General features: G+C 35.6%; 1 protein-coding gene across 11 annotated transcripts in view; it reads right to left on the reverse strand.

Moving 5' to 3' along the window:
• FAM13B (family with sequence similarity 13 member B) overlaps positions 1-13,524 on the reverse strand; it is a 48,503-nt gene that overhangs the window by 11,779 nt on the left and 23,200 nt on the right. For 7 of the 11 annotated variants that reach the window (XM_050713538.1, XM_050713537.1, XM_035560707.2 and 4 more), the window contains exons 8-14: positions 10,647-10,688; positions 9,453-9,608; positions 7,527-7,662; positions 7,264-7,293; positions 4,798-4,865; positions 4,029-4,083; positions 3,461-3,608 (exon numbers count right to left, since the gene is read on the reverse strand). In XM_050713538.1, the coding sequence (XP_050569495.1) occupies positions 3,461-3,608; positions 4,029-4,083; positions 4,798-4,865; positions 7,264-7,293; positions 7,527-7,662; positions 9,453-9,608; positions 10,647-10,688 (635 nt within the window). Of the gene's footprint in view, positions 1-963; positions 1,030-3,460; positions 3,609-4,028; positions 4,084-4,797; positions 4,866-7,263; positions 7,294-7,526; positions 7,663-9,452; positions 9,609-10,646; positions 10,689-13,524 lie in introns of all 11 variants that reach the window. The other 4 variants (XM_035560704.2, XM_035560698.2, XM_035560699.2 and 1 more) reach the window with 1 other exon arrangement.

A 13,524-nucleotide genomic window follows, 5' to 3' on the forward strand; every position in this document is an offset into this window, starting at 1 on the left:
TATGCACACTAGGATCCCTTTTTCAAAGTGTTTCTTATAAGTATGCATTTCTGAAAAATTCAACAGTGTAAGAGCATTATCATCAGAAATCTGAAGTTAAAAGAATATATTTACTGTCCATTGCAATATATTGATGTGGAATTTAAATTTCATACCTTACACATACGCTTTAAAAGACTGTCCTCTTGATTTTGAGCAAGATAAGCCTACAGTACTCATTCATTTAGTCTTTTTAAAGAAGTGTTGTTTGTTGGGTTGGGGGGCGGTTGGTTTTGTTTGTTGTTTTCTTTTTTTAATATATAGTTTAAATCCATCTTGACACCACTAAGAAAAAGAGATTTCTTAATTTGTGGAGGGTGATTTCTTTCGGGCAGGGGACTCCAAAACAATTATTTTTAACCCCTCTGAAAAGTTACTTGCTAACATTCCTTACAATTCTCAACTATGGTTTTCTTGCCATCTAACAAAAAGCTGGCAGAGCCTTCCAAACACTTTAGTTTAAAACTCACCCCCTTCCCTTTCAGGACTTTGCCTGTATTTTCCACAGTCCAAATCAGAAATTTTGAAAACTGGGTTCAAAGTGTGCAGAACAACAATAAAACCCACAAAGTAATCTTAAAAAAAAAAAAAAAAGTAACCCTTGTACCTGCTTTCCAGTGGACATTTACTAAGTATTATGGGGGCGGTTGTTTTGTTTTGGTGGTAGTAGTTGTGTGGTTTTTGTTTTGGTTTGGTTTTTTTCAAGCTAGAACCTTGCCTGTTTACACAGTACAAGATACATGAAGGGGACCTCTGGGAGGAGGGGGGGAGGTAGGGAAGGGGGAGGTAGAGGAGGAAGGAACAAAAAAAACTTGCAAATCAGAACATTCCCAAGATAAGGGACAGCAGGTGAAGGGTTAGTTAGAAAGCAAACCATAAACTATCAAAAGGCAGATAACTGAACGTATGGCGAACCATACTTACCCTCCCCTTCTCTCTGCAGATGCATTGTTTTGAAATCAATGAGGGGGAAAGTGATAGGGCATGGCGCTAATAAAATGAAAAAGAATGGCAAAAATACTAAAGTGAACACACAGCACAGTCAGAACAAACCATACATAACATGTAAAGCAGGAAGATACAGTACCAGGGAAAAAAGTCCCACATTATGGGCCAGGCGCTGAGCACCCTCGACTTCCAAGCAATTTCAATGGCACGTAAGGATGCTCAGTCCTTAGCAAATTCGAACTGTTTACTGAAAAGGTTTACAAAGAACTGACACAGGAATAGTAAAGACTTACTGTAGTTTAATAAGAGTCTCATGCATCTTCATGTTCACAAAAGATAAGTTCTAAATATAGTTTTGCTCACACTTTGTCAATAAAAGATGGTAGTAATTTCCAAAAAGCAGGACAAATGCAGAAAAATACATTCAGAAATGTAGATTAACTGATCTGCATTTTCCCCCTATTAAAGCAGCAAGTATTTAATGCTCATTTTCAACAGCTCTATTGGCTACAGGCCATTAAAATTACCATCACGCAAGATTTAATAATCCAAATATCATGGAAGAGTTGGACTAGTACAGAGTTCTTTACAAAGCCAAGTACTTAAATGGAACACCATGAGGAATTGCAATGCCTTGGAAGGCTGCAACCCCAATAACCATTCTAAAAAGGACTAAAGAATAGCCCAAACTGAAAAGCTTCACAGTGAAATATCATGTCTTGCACAATACCACGATTTTACTACTGAAAAGCATTTAATATAAATGTATATATAGATATGCTACATTCTCTTCAAAGATCATAACGCTAGTTGGATAAGCAAAAACAAAGCAACTTTTATGAAAATATTTGAAGAAATAATGAAAATGGAATCCACAAACCTTCTAAGAATATGTATTAAACAGATAGAAACTGCAACAAAACAATGTGCAAGTAAACAATTAATGTAAATAAAAATTGAGAACATATGGCAAGTATTTCACAACTATAAATAAATAATCCAAATTCCAAATGTCATTTTTAGAAGGGTTAAAAAATGAAGTATGGATTCACAGAGGGAATCCATTTGGAAATTTGTCACTGAAGTTGACCATTTAACAGCATTTTTAATTATTATTTGAGCTTCAATACAAAGCTTTACGTGCAGACACTCTACAACTACATGCTGAGCTGTTAAATACATACATTTGAGGTATGCTTCACTGACTTTAATATTTCTAACACAAAGTAATCACATTCACTCTTTGTTACTAATGCGTTATTAATGTTTGATGACGACACTTACAGGCACCCCAAAGAATAGCTGCGACTACAACAGTCTGTTGAAAGTAAAACCTAATCCTTGTGTAGTAAAACAACCCTAAATCTACTGCTTTGTATTTGCAATCTTTAAAACTTGGAAATAGGTAGACTGGGGTCATCCTGTTAGTGATGGTTCGCAACATTTTAACGGACCAACACTTAGATTTATTTATTTATACTTTTTTGGTAAGGTGTAGTTGATGATTCAGAGTATCAATACCAGGCAGAAGAAATAGGATGTAAGGAACATGTAAAAAGACAAGTACTTTGAAAAGAAGATATCAACTAGAGCATTTTGCTCTTGTTAGCGTACAGAGAAGTTATGTTTCTACACAAGTAAAAGGACAGTCTAAACAACCATTTCCACACATTTGAGCAACAAAGTTCAATAAAGTCACAAGTTCAGAGGCTTGCTAAACCTGAAGGCCATAAAGAATAATGTCAAAAAATACAGTTTTGCCTCATAGGACTCCTTATATTATTCCCTACATTTTCCCTTTTCCTAAGATCCAAACAACAGAGGGAAAGAGGCACAGAAATCATCCCCATCTGCACCTAACTTTTACTTGAAAACTGGCTGTTTCAAGTTGTCCAGTGACAAGGAAACCAATACTGGACATTTCTGATGTTTAAAACAAACAAACGACAGACTTTTCAGACTAAATCAAATATAAATGGCTGTGTTTAGTAGCTTAGTGATTTTAAGTCAAACAGCTAGTATTAGAACTTCAGTAGCTTGCATTGAAAAAAAAGATCACAAACATGATACGACATGAATATCAGCTGCATGATATCATCAGATAAAGCATTTATAAGGACTCAGGTAAGAGACAGTCATGGGAACACTAAGTCACTTTTTTTTTAAATTAAAGAAAAGCTCTTGTATGAAGCTTAGGCTTTTTTGCTTTCTTTAGTTGCTTTTTAACTATTTTTTTCTTCTGTTTTTTTTATTTTTGAGGTCCTTTCTTAATTAAGTTGCAGAAAGTTCTGGAAAAAGATGGGACCTTATATCATGACATGGCCAACCTTATCACATGTACAGGAAGATGAATTATTCGTATCAAACTAAAGAAAAAAAGCATAAAGTTGTCAAGCCACTTCTCCTACTTTGAAAAGTGTTTTTACGTATTTTTGTTATCTAACTATATTGTGAGTTAAAGGGTGAGAATTACCTTCCCATTTGTCACCATCAGATGCATTCTTCAGATCTAGACGTGGTATTTGGACACCCAGAGCTTCCTCAGAAACATAAACATCACCATCCCCTGACACCTCTGAATCAGTATTTGCATTAAGATCACAAGTCTTGCTACTTGAATCCTGCATTTAAATAACATAGAACAATTTTATTCTTATTTAGCAACTGAAAAACAGGACTATTATATTCAGGACTATTTCCCACACTTCTGGAAATTCTGAAAAAAAATTATTTCCTTACTCAAGTAAAGATGCCCCCATATTCCACAAACAAGCTTCCCCCCCTCATCCTCTCCAACATTAGTCAAGTATTGGCATAATGAAATATTCCTTATATAAGATGCACAAGTATAAGCTTGCTGTATTGCCAAAAGTTTCTATGAAGCTAGGTGAAGCGATCTGATAAGGATTTTGCAAATCTTGTGGCAGACCAACCAACACAACATAAATTAGTAAAAGCTAAATTTATTTTTAAAATATCTGCATTTAAAATAAGTTTATAAGATGTTGTGTATCTGCATATAAATGAAACTGTAAACTTACCAGAAGCATCTCTGAAGATCCTCTATCACTGCCACCAGCCAAAATACTATTTTGCCTAAAAACAAGACAGACCTGGTTATCACTTTAAACGCATTTCATTCTTACATGCAGCAGTCCAGTTTTAGCAGATATGCAATATATTTCTTTAAAGTGATCAGTAAAATCCTGGGGACCAAACATTACGTTTTTTTGTTTCCTTCATTTTGGGGATAGGGTTGCCTCTGTCATTTCCAACTGAAACATGTGCACCTGGACTAATAGACTTGAACTACGATGGAAATGGAAACAGCTCAAACCCTTATTCTTGAACAGGGAATAGGTACTTTGAAACAACTGAACAAATAGAACTTGAACTAAAACTTAAATCAGTGCTGAACTCAAACTGCAAATGAACTTTACAATTTTCTGGCTAATCACTATTACCAGCATTAATTCCAAAATCATTAAGAGTGATACAGATTGCCAAAAAAATTATAATTGAATAACATTTTTCTTCTATTTCTGTTGCCCAAAACATAGGGTTTTTGACAAAAAAGACATAAATCATAGGTTTGTACTTAAGTTTAAGCGCATTAAGTTCCATGTCTTTTATCCTATCACCATAAAAAGGTAACTCCATCTTGTTCTCTGTTTTCAGAGAAATTTTATGATTAGTTTCCCCTCCCTCATGCTATATACTGTGTTGTCAGAAATTGCCAGTTTGGTACGCATGTTCTCAAATCTGACGATATACATTCTGCCATTTCAGTGATAAATAAAAGATTAATACCTTTCAATATTATTTTCTCCATCAACATCTGCATCTTTATCACATTGCTTCAATAATACGTCTGCAGCCTGTTGGCAAAAAGCACGCTTAGAAAGATTTAAGAATGGCATTCTCAGCTGAAAACATTTCCATAATCACTTACCACAGAAAAGCCCTCGAGAACAGAAAGCACAAGTTTTTATGCATAGGTGGAAATCATACTATTTAACCATGCAATATTTTTTACATTTAAAGTGAGGCCAGGAACCAGGCGTTTTATTCACTAGACCAACAATGACCTTCCATCTATGGACAAACCATGATTAAGGTGCTGTTTTGTTTTTAAGGAAGAAACCAACACTTTCACTACAAGTCGCCTTAGCATGAGTTTGGGGGTAACTAGAGTCATGGTAGTCCTGCTCCCAAAGATAACTGAGTTAGATGCAGACTTGGGTTCAGCATTTATCAAATGAAACAAGTCTGACAGACTTTCTAAAAGGAACTACTAATCCTCGTTACTAAATAAAGCAACAACAGAACTGGAAGGGTATGGAGAAATGCTGGCATTGCCACGACACCATCTCACAAAACAAGTTCAGATGAATTTACATAACCGTTTTGTGCACTAAAAGTTGGCAAAGGAAGACTACTTTAAGTAGTCTTTTGGCTTAGATAAAGCCAAAGCCCAGCAACTGCTTTCCTTGAGAAGTTTCTTATTTGGGAGAATGTAAGTAATTTGAATTATAAAATATATCCTTCTTGAATATCAGACTACATTTGATTTCAGATTTTAAGAAGGTCTCCCAAACGGTCTTTAAAATGTCTGAATAGAATATGAAGAGAGTCACTCTGAGTTTAAGTATACATAACATTTGACAATTTTACATGGCTATGTAACATTCACCCTTATCAGGCATAACTCCATTCTTCTCTTCATATCTTCATGTTATTTCAGTCCTCGTGCCAAATTCCAATTCAGGAAAACAATTTCTAATTACAGGGCATTTCATACTCCAACAGATAATTTCCACCCTGGAGAGGCACATTTACTGCAGTTGCAGAAGCAGCTGCTTCTGTTTTCATTTCAGATCCGAAGGAAAGTTTGTGTGTACAGAAGTTCATCTTTTGTTTCCTACAATCCTATTTGCCCATCAGCAGAAAGCACATTTATACACAACCATTTAAGAATCACATTCTCCCTTCATATTCTTAGCACGGTAAGGCACTTCTAAATCAGAAGTGAACATACTTCTCAAATATAATTCTCATAAGAAGTATAATTCTCATTTCTCAGCTGTTCTTTTACTGGAACCACTAGAACTGCATAAAATGCAATGAAGAATGACCAATTTGAAATTTTTGTCGTCTCTATCTACATTTGTTTTTTTTTGAGTTTTGATTTCAGGAGCTCAGCATATATTTTAAATATGGAGTAATGGGGAAGTAAAGAGTTAGGAGTTAGCATGAGAAACCCACTCTTGAAGGCTTTCCTTGTCAAAAGACCAAAAGCCTAAAACATACTACACATAAAAGATGACTGATGACCAACAGCCAGTCAAAAATGGTAGCAGATGGTAGAAATATGCCACTCTACCCTGTACTTTCAGCACAGTTCTTGCAAACATAGTATTCACCTAGATTAAATAAAATATTACTTAATTCTAATATCATGCTTGGGGCATTTTGCCCTATAGGATACCAATCCAATGAAGATTTTATAACAAGACCTGGCATTAATGCATCAAAAAAGAATCTGGACAATCAATACATCCTGTAAAATTTGAATTTATAGAATATAAATTTATAGAACTTCTTATAACAGAAGTTTTTCAACTAAGTGAGGAAGAATAGAATTGATTTTTTCATTAGAATTTCTTATTTAACAGCTGCATATGTACCATTTCATACAAGTGGTAGTAACTGTATTCTCTCAAGGGTTTTTTGTTTGTTTTTAAAGATGTATTTTACAGCATTGCCTGCTCACATAAAAGTGCCCTGAATGAGAGACTGATGTCTGACTGTAATTTCTTTCATTTTCTTTTGCTTAACACCACATGTTTAAAACTCCTAGCATGTGTACCAGGATGGAGGAGCACAAACGATCAGCAAAGCAGAAGTCAAATACCTAAGCAGATAGGTTTAAGGAGAAGTACCAGAACCTCTTTCAAGTAGACAGGAGATGAAGATGTGTTGAGAAGAACAGGACAACTATCCCTACTGCAGAAAACAACAACTGTGGAAACAGTGAGAAAAGGCTGAGAAACAAGCTTCTTATGGAAGCTTTTTTTCTTTTCAATAGGCCAGTTATAAAACCATACTCTACCTATAAAATTCTCATGCTAACATTTTCCCACTGTTTAGCACAACAAAAGGCACAACTGTGGGCTACTCTACAGTCATAGCTCTAGATCCTTTTCTCCTCACAAAGCCTTTATTAACACCGATGCTATTCTAACTAGTGTATCAGCAAGCATAGCACTGACTTACCTTTAACTGAGCAGAAGGAAGGGCCAGCACCTGTGAAAGAGAGAAAACCCTTAGTCAGGGTCCAAACAAGCTGCACAAAAGTACATAAAAATTCCTCTGCATGTCTACAAAGTGTGCACAGCAGAAAAAGGCAATTAACTGCACAAAGCAACAGAATCACATAAAGCTGCATCAGAGCTATTAGGTAGACTCAGATCACTAAAGTACTTTGCTCAAGTTGCTGCAATTTACAATTTTCATATACAGGAAGCTCCTCCTCTCACCTGAACGCTTTCTTCTTCCTCGGTTACAGTATCGTGTTTCATAGCTTCACTGTCTAAATCTGTGCTAACCAATACTTCAGAGCAGCCTCCTGTGTTCTCACTGCTACCAGTGTCATTATCTTCAATAACATCATTCCTACAGAGAGAAACAGAAAGACTTATAAGCCTGTTCTTAAACCTTTATCAGAAAAAAAAAATCCTTTAACAGTATCAAATGTTAGGTTGTTTTTTCCTCTTGATAAAATTATTCTGACTAAAGATACTGGGAATACATAAAATTTCAATCACCTGTTGTAGTCAAATTTATTTAAGTAGTTTATATACACTTCTGAGGTTTTCTGTAACAGTATAGGATAGATATATACAAAATTATTTCCCTGATTCTCCTGTTAAGGGTCATGCATAGATCCCTCACTATGGGGACCTAAGGAATGCAATGACATATTGAAACTACCACATCTAAATGAAGTTGCTTTGCTGTGACTACACTCCTCTCAAGCTAATTTAAAGCTGGTATCAGGATGTTCCCCTCACTGAGAAACCCTGATATTTCTAACATTTTATCTTCCTAGTATTCAAGTTAAGGCCTGTAACAGTATTCCCAAATTAAAACTACTTAGACCATAGGTATGTCTGTCCACATATCCTTTATATGTCAGCATGCCAGTTACCACATGATATTCTAATTCATCACAAGCCTTTGACTTCTTTGCCTTCCTTCTCCTCTCACAAAGAACTCCAAACTACTTTTAAAAATGCTTCTTTTCTCTCAGGTGTCTAGATACTAAACAGGATACTGTGGAACTTTAATTTTATTTTTTCTAATTTCTGCAGTTATTTTGTTATTCCTAGAAAATGTACACGATCACTGTGGTTTTTAGTTATCTGTTTAGCTGCATATTTGCCTCATGCATAGTCTGTTGACTGCACTGCTTTAAAGAACCCAGATGACCTCTTTCAAGAACACTATCATGTATCATCTGTTACGGTTAATCCGCAATGGAACGATGATCAGAAGCATTTGAACTAGTCACCATGCCAGAAGAGTATATTGGTTTCAAACCTGCAGTGATGTACTTTTAGCTTTTGCTCCTGTGAAGCCTGCCAGACTTAAAAGCGCTTATGCTGTGACTGAAGAAATTCAGCTACAGGAGATCTTTCAATGTTTACCCACTTACTTATAATTCACACAAAGAAATTAGATCTTGAACACTGAAACTCAAGTTATAATTGAACGTTTATCAGCACTTATTGTTACTTTTACAATCATTTGTTAACTTTAGCCCAAACTCTTGTCACAGATAAGACTCTTAATGAACAGTCAAGACAGAACATTTAGAAAATATCATTTCAGTCTCTCAATATTTCACAATGTTTCAGGCTCTGAGCCACAAAGCATCTTACATACCGAAGTCCTTTGGAGTTTGGGAATTATTCATGATTATTTATTTATACTTAATAAACACTAGAAAGTATCAGCTTCTCAGTTCTGCCCTGGCAATTGCTACACCCATAACCTAGTACAATTTATAATAAAAGCTAATCAAACAAGACTGAAGTCCTACACAAATAGACCTACAGTGTTCATTCTACCTGCTGTTAACTGTTTTGTTGATACTGCCAGCCCGAGTAGTACAGTAACTATGTTGATGTCGAATGATATGGTAGAGAAACTGAAGTAGTACGTACCATAGCTTTTTTACATGGTAAAACTAAGTCACAAGTAATATAAATGAGATAAAGCGATAAATAAAAGTGATATAATGGGGGTAAATTTAAGCTCTTGTGCTACTTCACAAGAAAATTTTAAGTTAATAGCAAAAGTCATAACTTTTGCTTTGAGTTGAGATAGACTGAGGTAGTTTGGTTTGGAAAAGCTAAAATACATAACCCCATACAATTCAGGACAGATTCAAGAACTCTTACTGGTTGTTAGATCCTTCTTCATCCCCGCTGGGATTTTTTGCTTCATTGTTACAGCCCAGTCTGTGTTGCTGTATATGTTTAAGATCGTTATCTAAGCTGCTCTGCAGGTCGAAAAGGTGCTGTTCCACAGCTGCTCTAATTGTTCGTTCTAAAATGCTAGAAGGAAAAAAAGAAGCCAAAAAAATCATATTAAGAATCCTCTGTTGCATTGATCAGCTATGCAGAAAGGTAAAAATACCAAAGTACACAACAGATGATGCCAAGTACTTCAAAGAAAAAAAAGCAGACTATCTATTCCAAAAAGACAACGGGAAGTACTGAAATTCATAGAACGAATCACAGAATGGCTCGGGTTGGAAGAGACCTTAAAGATCATCCAGTTCCAACCCCTACTGTATTAAGTAAGACTTGCACAGAAAGTATTATGAAGTCTGTTAAGAGTCTTTTAAGTGACCAACACATTACAATGACTATGGTAAGCAAACTAAAAACTGCACACCAGCATATCCAAAACCTTCTAAAGCCTAGTATTGTAAGTATGTGACAGTAAAATTCTGTGTCTATGGCAGGTTGGCGTCAACCTCGGAGCAGGTACCATTTCAGCACAGCTGGCTGTAGTGCCTCCTGAACAGGGCTGTAATTGTGAAAGGCAAAATCCAAGAAACAATGGAGACAATGAATAAGTAACTGATGAGGGACACAGAGCACACCCAAAGGTATGTCAAATGAATATCAGTCTTTAAAAAATAAATAAAAGAGTAGGCTGTTGAGTGCTTCTTAAGCGTCTCATTCAAAATAAAAAAAAGTTAGGCCTGTAAAATTGATTTATTTTTTCTCCACGTTTGTATATGTAATTCCTCTGAACTGCACTATTAACAACTAGAAGTGGTACTAAAATTACATTGTGAAAGCTGTTATAATTTTAGAGTCAAACACCTATGAAGTATCTAAGCACAAAAACAGATGCATTTTCAAATCTCACTTCTACCACACTGTGCTCTCACACTTCTGCAGTCAACAACACTGACACACATTAGGTTTTTTTCTGCATTAAGTTTCTTAAGTGAAATATTTCACACTGGAATATGTCTCATTTATAACTAATCATCAAACCTACTGCATTTCTTTTTCTTGAAAGACGACATATCAATGTCTAATAACAATCCACAAATTTTACATTGTCATTATACTTACTCTGCAGAGGCTGGCAAGATACTTATGGGAGAGATATGAGCACTGCAATAAAGAAGAAATAAGTTAGTGTAGTGCAAAAAATCACCACACTAAATAAAAGTCTTGAAAACAACAGAAAGCAACTTAGAAAATACTAAAACATCTAGTGAAGCTAATAAAAAACAAATATGTAAGAAAACAAACACTAATTTGCAGCCCCCTTAAGATTTCTCCACCTAAATAAAAAAGAATGCCATCATAAGACAAAGTTGTAGAAGTAGCATCGCAGGTTTCTGTCTCTCAAGAGCCAATACTCAGTATATTATGAAGCTGTAAGCTCTCAGAGGTACGGTCTTTCCCATGGGAAATACTAATCACTTAGTCTCAAAAGACTTCCTGACACCTTGCTTAAGAATGCAGATTTTAACCTTGGTGCCTAAAGCAAGTTCCAAATTACTTTGCTTTCCTCCACTGTTGCAAGTTCACAGAGATTTTCCCCTGCCTGTCAGATTGCTGCATGATTTTATTCTGCAATGTTTAAAAGGTCGGCAGCGTTCTCCAAGTACAATTACATTTCAAGTCCAAGGCAGGTATTCTCCAGAGGTTTTGAGACACGGTATAGCCACTTGTAAAGCACTTAGGAATCTCCCAGCACAAGACACTTCAGTCTAGAATATTAAACTCTTGAGGAAGGAAATAAAAAAAAAGTAACTAGTAAGTTAACTCAAGCACATGTTCTCCCTCTCCAATTTTCCATTAATATGATCAAAATTCTCATATTGTAAACATAATACTTAAGTTTTAGCCAAAGTGATACTAAATATGCTAATGTCAACATGAAAAATGCACAGTAACTGACAATAAGTTGCAACTTACATGTCTCATTCAGGAAAACACAAATAGAAACTTCATTTCAACATGGGATGTAAACAAATGCTTTTCCTTCCTATACCTAAGCTCAAAAAGCTGATAAAGAATATTTTAAACTACTCTTTACCATGCAATATAGCAATAAAGCAAATAAAGCAATACTGTTGGCAGCCAAAGTAGTTTTTAAAAATGATTTTCATGAATACATTAAGTAAACCTAGAAATATAAAGGAGCAGAGGGATATTGCAGCCTCACTAGAGAGCTGAACAGGTACTTCTGCAAGATGGTTCTGGCTGATAACAGCCCTGCTTGTGCTCAAAAAATCATTTAACAGTCCCTCTGCTTACCTAAGAATAATTTTAATACAGTGAGGAGTATCTTGTTTAGATCTTATCAAGTATATTAGTAGTTTTACATCCACCACTAAAGTAGTAAAATAATTAGATCACCTGAAGCAGATTTGCTGTTTCTTCTTCCTTTAAATAGATGCAACAAGCCATAACGGACTTTCCTTATCAGGTAGTGTTTAATTGAAAGTAGTTAAGATATTTGAACATAATGATATCTTTTTTTTCTTAGGCATCTTGTAGCTAATAGTGATGTGCACTGTATTTAAACACCATCACAACCAAGCCGGTGCTCACAGAATTTTTAAGGGACACAATTCTGAATCCAGCTCATTTTAAGATTCTGGCGTTTGTTTTTCAGGGCGAGAGGGAGACAACACAGATCTATTCCAAACGCTGTGACAATAAAGTCACCTTTAAAGTCCTGTTCCACAGCAGACATTGCCACATAGCTTTGGAAAAATGGAATACCTGTTGTAGAAGCTAGATCTTGTAACCACTAATTTCAACGCTGCTGGATCACCTGAGCAAGTCTGAATACACCAGCATTTCTGCTTTCTATCAAACCCAGAAACAGTAACAGAAGTGAATATCCTGAGTTGTGTACCTCAACTTTTTTCACTGATATATCTGTGATTAGAAGTTCTGCATAGCCCTACTACTTCTGCAAAGTGTTAAAGCCTTCTGATAAACAACTTTTGCTTTGACACTACTTGAAACAAAAAAACAAAGACAAAGCTGTCAGTAAGATCAGCCCCATGAACAAGATAAGAGAAGCATGAGCAAGAATCTCAGAGAAAAAATAATGAGATTTCAAAACAAGAAAAATGTACTTTTAAGTATCTGGTCTTGATGTTTTTAATGAGTTCTATAAGAGCTTCATTGCAAAATGTATAGTTACTTTCAGAAAGTTCTAATTTGCAATTGCATACATTAAAACCAGTTTACTATTCAAACAGGAATTCCTAGGACAAACTGGAGAAAAAAAAGAGAGAGGCAATCAGAGCACAGAGCACTGCAACACTAGATGTAAAAGACAGCAAAAAAAAAAAAAAAAAATCAGTCAAGGGCATAAGTACAAATACTATTTATAGGAAACTCTGATGGCCTGGAATCCTTTTATTCTATCACTTGAGACAATGAGGAACTGTGTCAAGAGTGGGGAGAATCAAGCTCATCTCCAAAGAATCCAAAAGATTCCAGATACGATTCACAACAAAAATTTTCCATCTTACTGCATAACCTTCAGCCCCCCAAGCGGAGGACCGTTCATCAATGCTTTTAGTAAATACCTTCAGATGCATTAGAAGTACTCAGCAAAAGATGTGCATGTCAGCAGTATTCCAAAGCCCCAACAATCCTCTTACTATGCAAAGAATATCTTACGCCTTCCGCTAATCACTTTAGCAATTAAGCACTTTTTGAAAGAAACGTGTCAACCGCTCTTAGGTGAAAACATTACAACTTGCGAACCAACGCACCACAGTTCCAGGATACTTATTTAAAAGCTGTAATTTATACTGCTACACAGTCTAACGCAGCATGACACAGCAAGACACACAAAGGTAAACATCTTTGTTTCATAATGCTAACCCACTCCCGAGAATCCCTTTTGCACCTTCTCCCTACCCATAAAAAGTCCCGGTAAATATCCCCAGACAGAAAAATACATTAACTAGAT

The sequence above is a fragment of the Cygnus atratus genome, chromosome 14, assembly GCF_013377495.2.
Source record: "Cygnus atratus isolate AKBS03 ecotype Queensland, Australia chromosome 14, CAtr_DNAZoo_HiC_assembly, whole genome shotgun sequence".
NCBI lineage: Eukaryota > Metazoa > Chordata > Aves > Anseriformes > Anatidae > Cygnus > Cygnus atratus.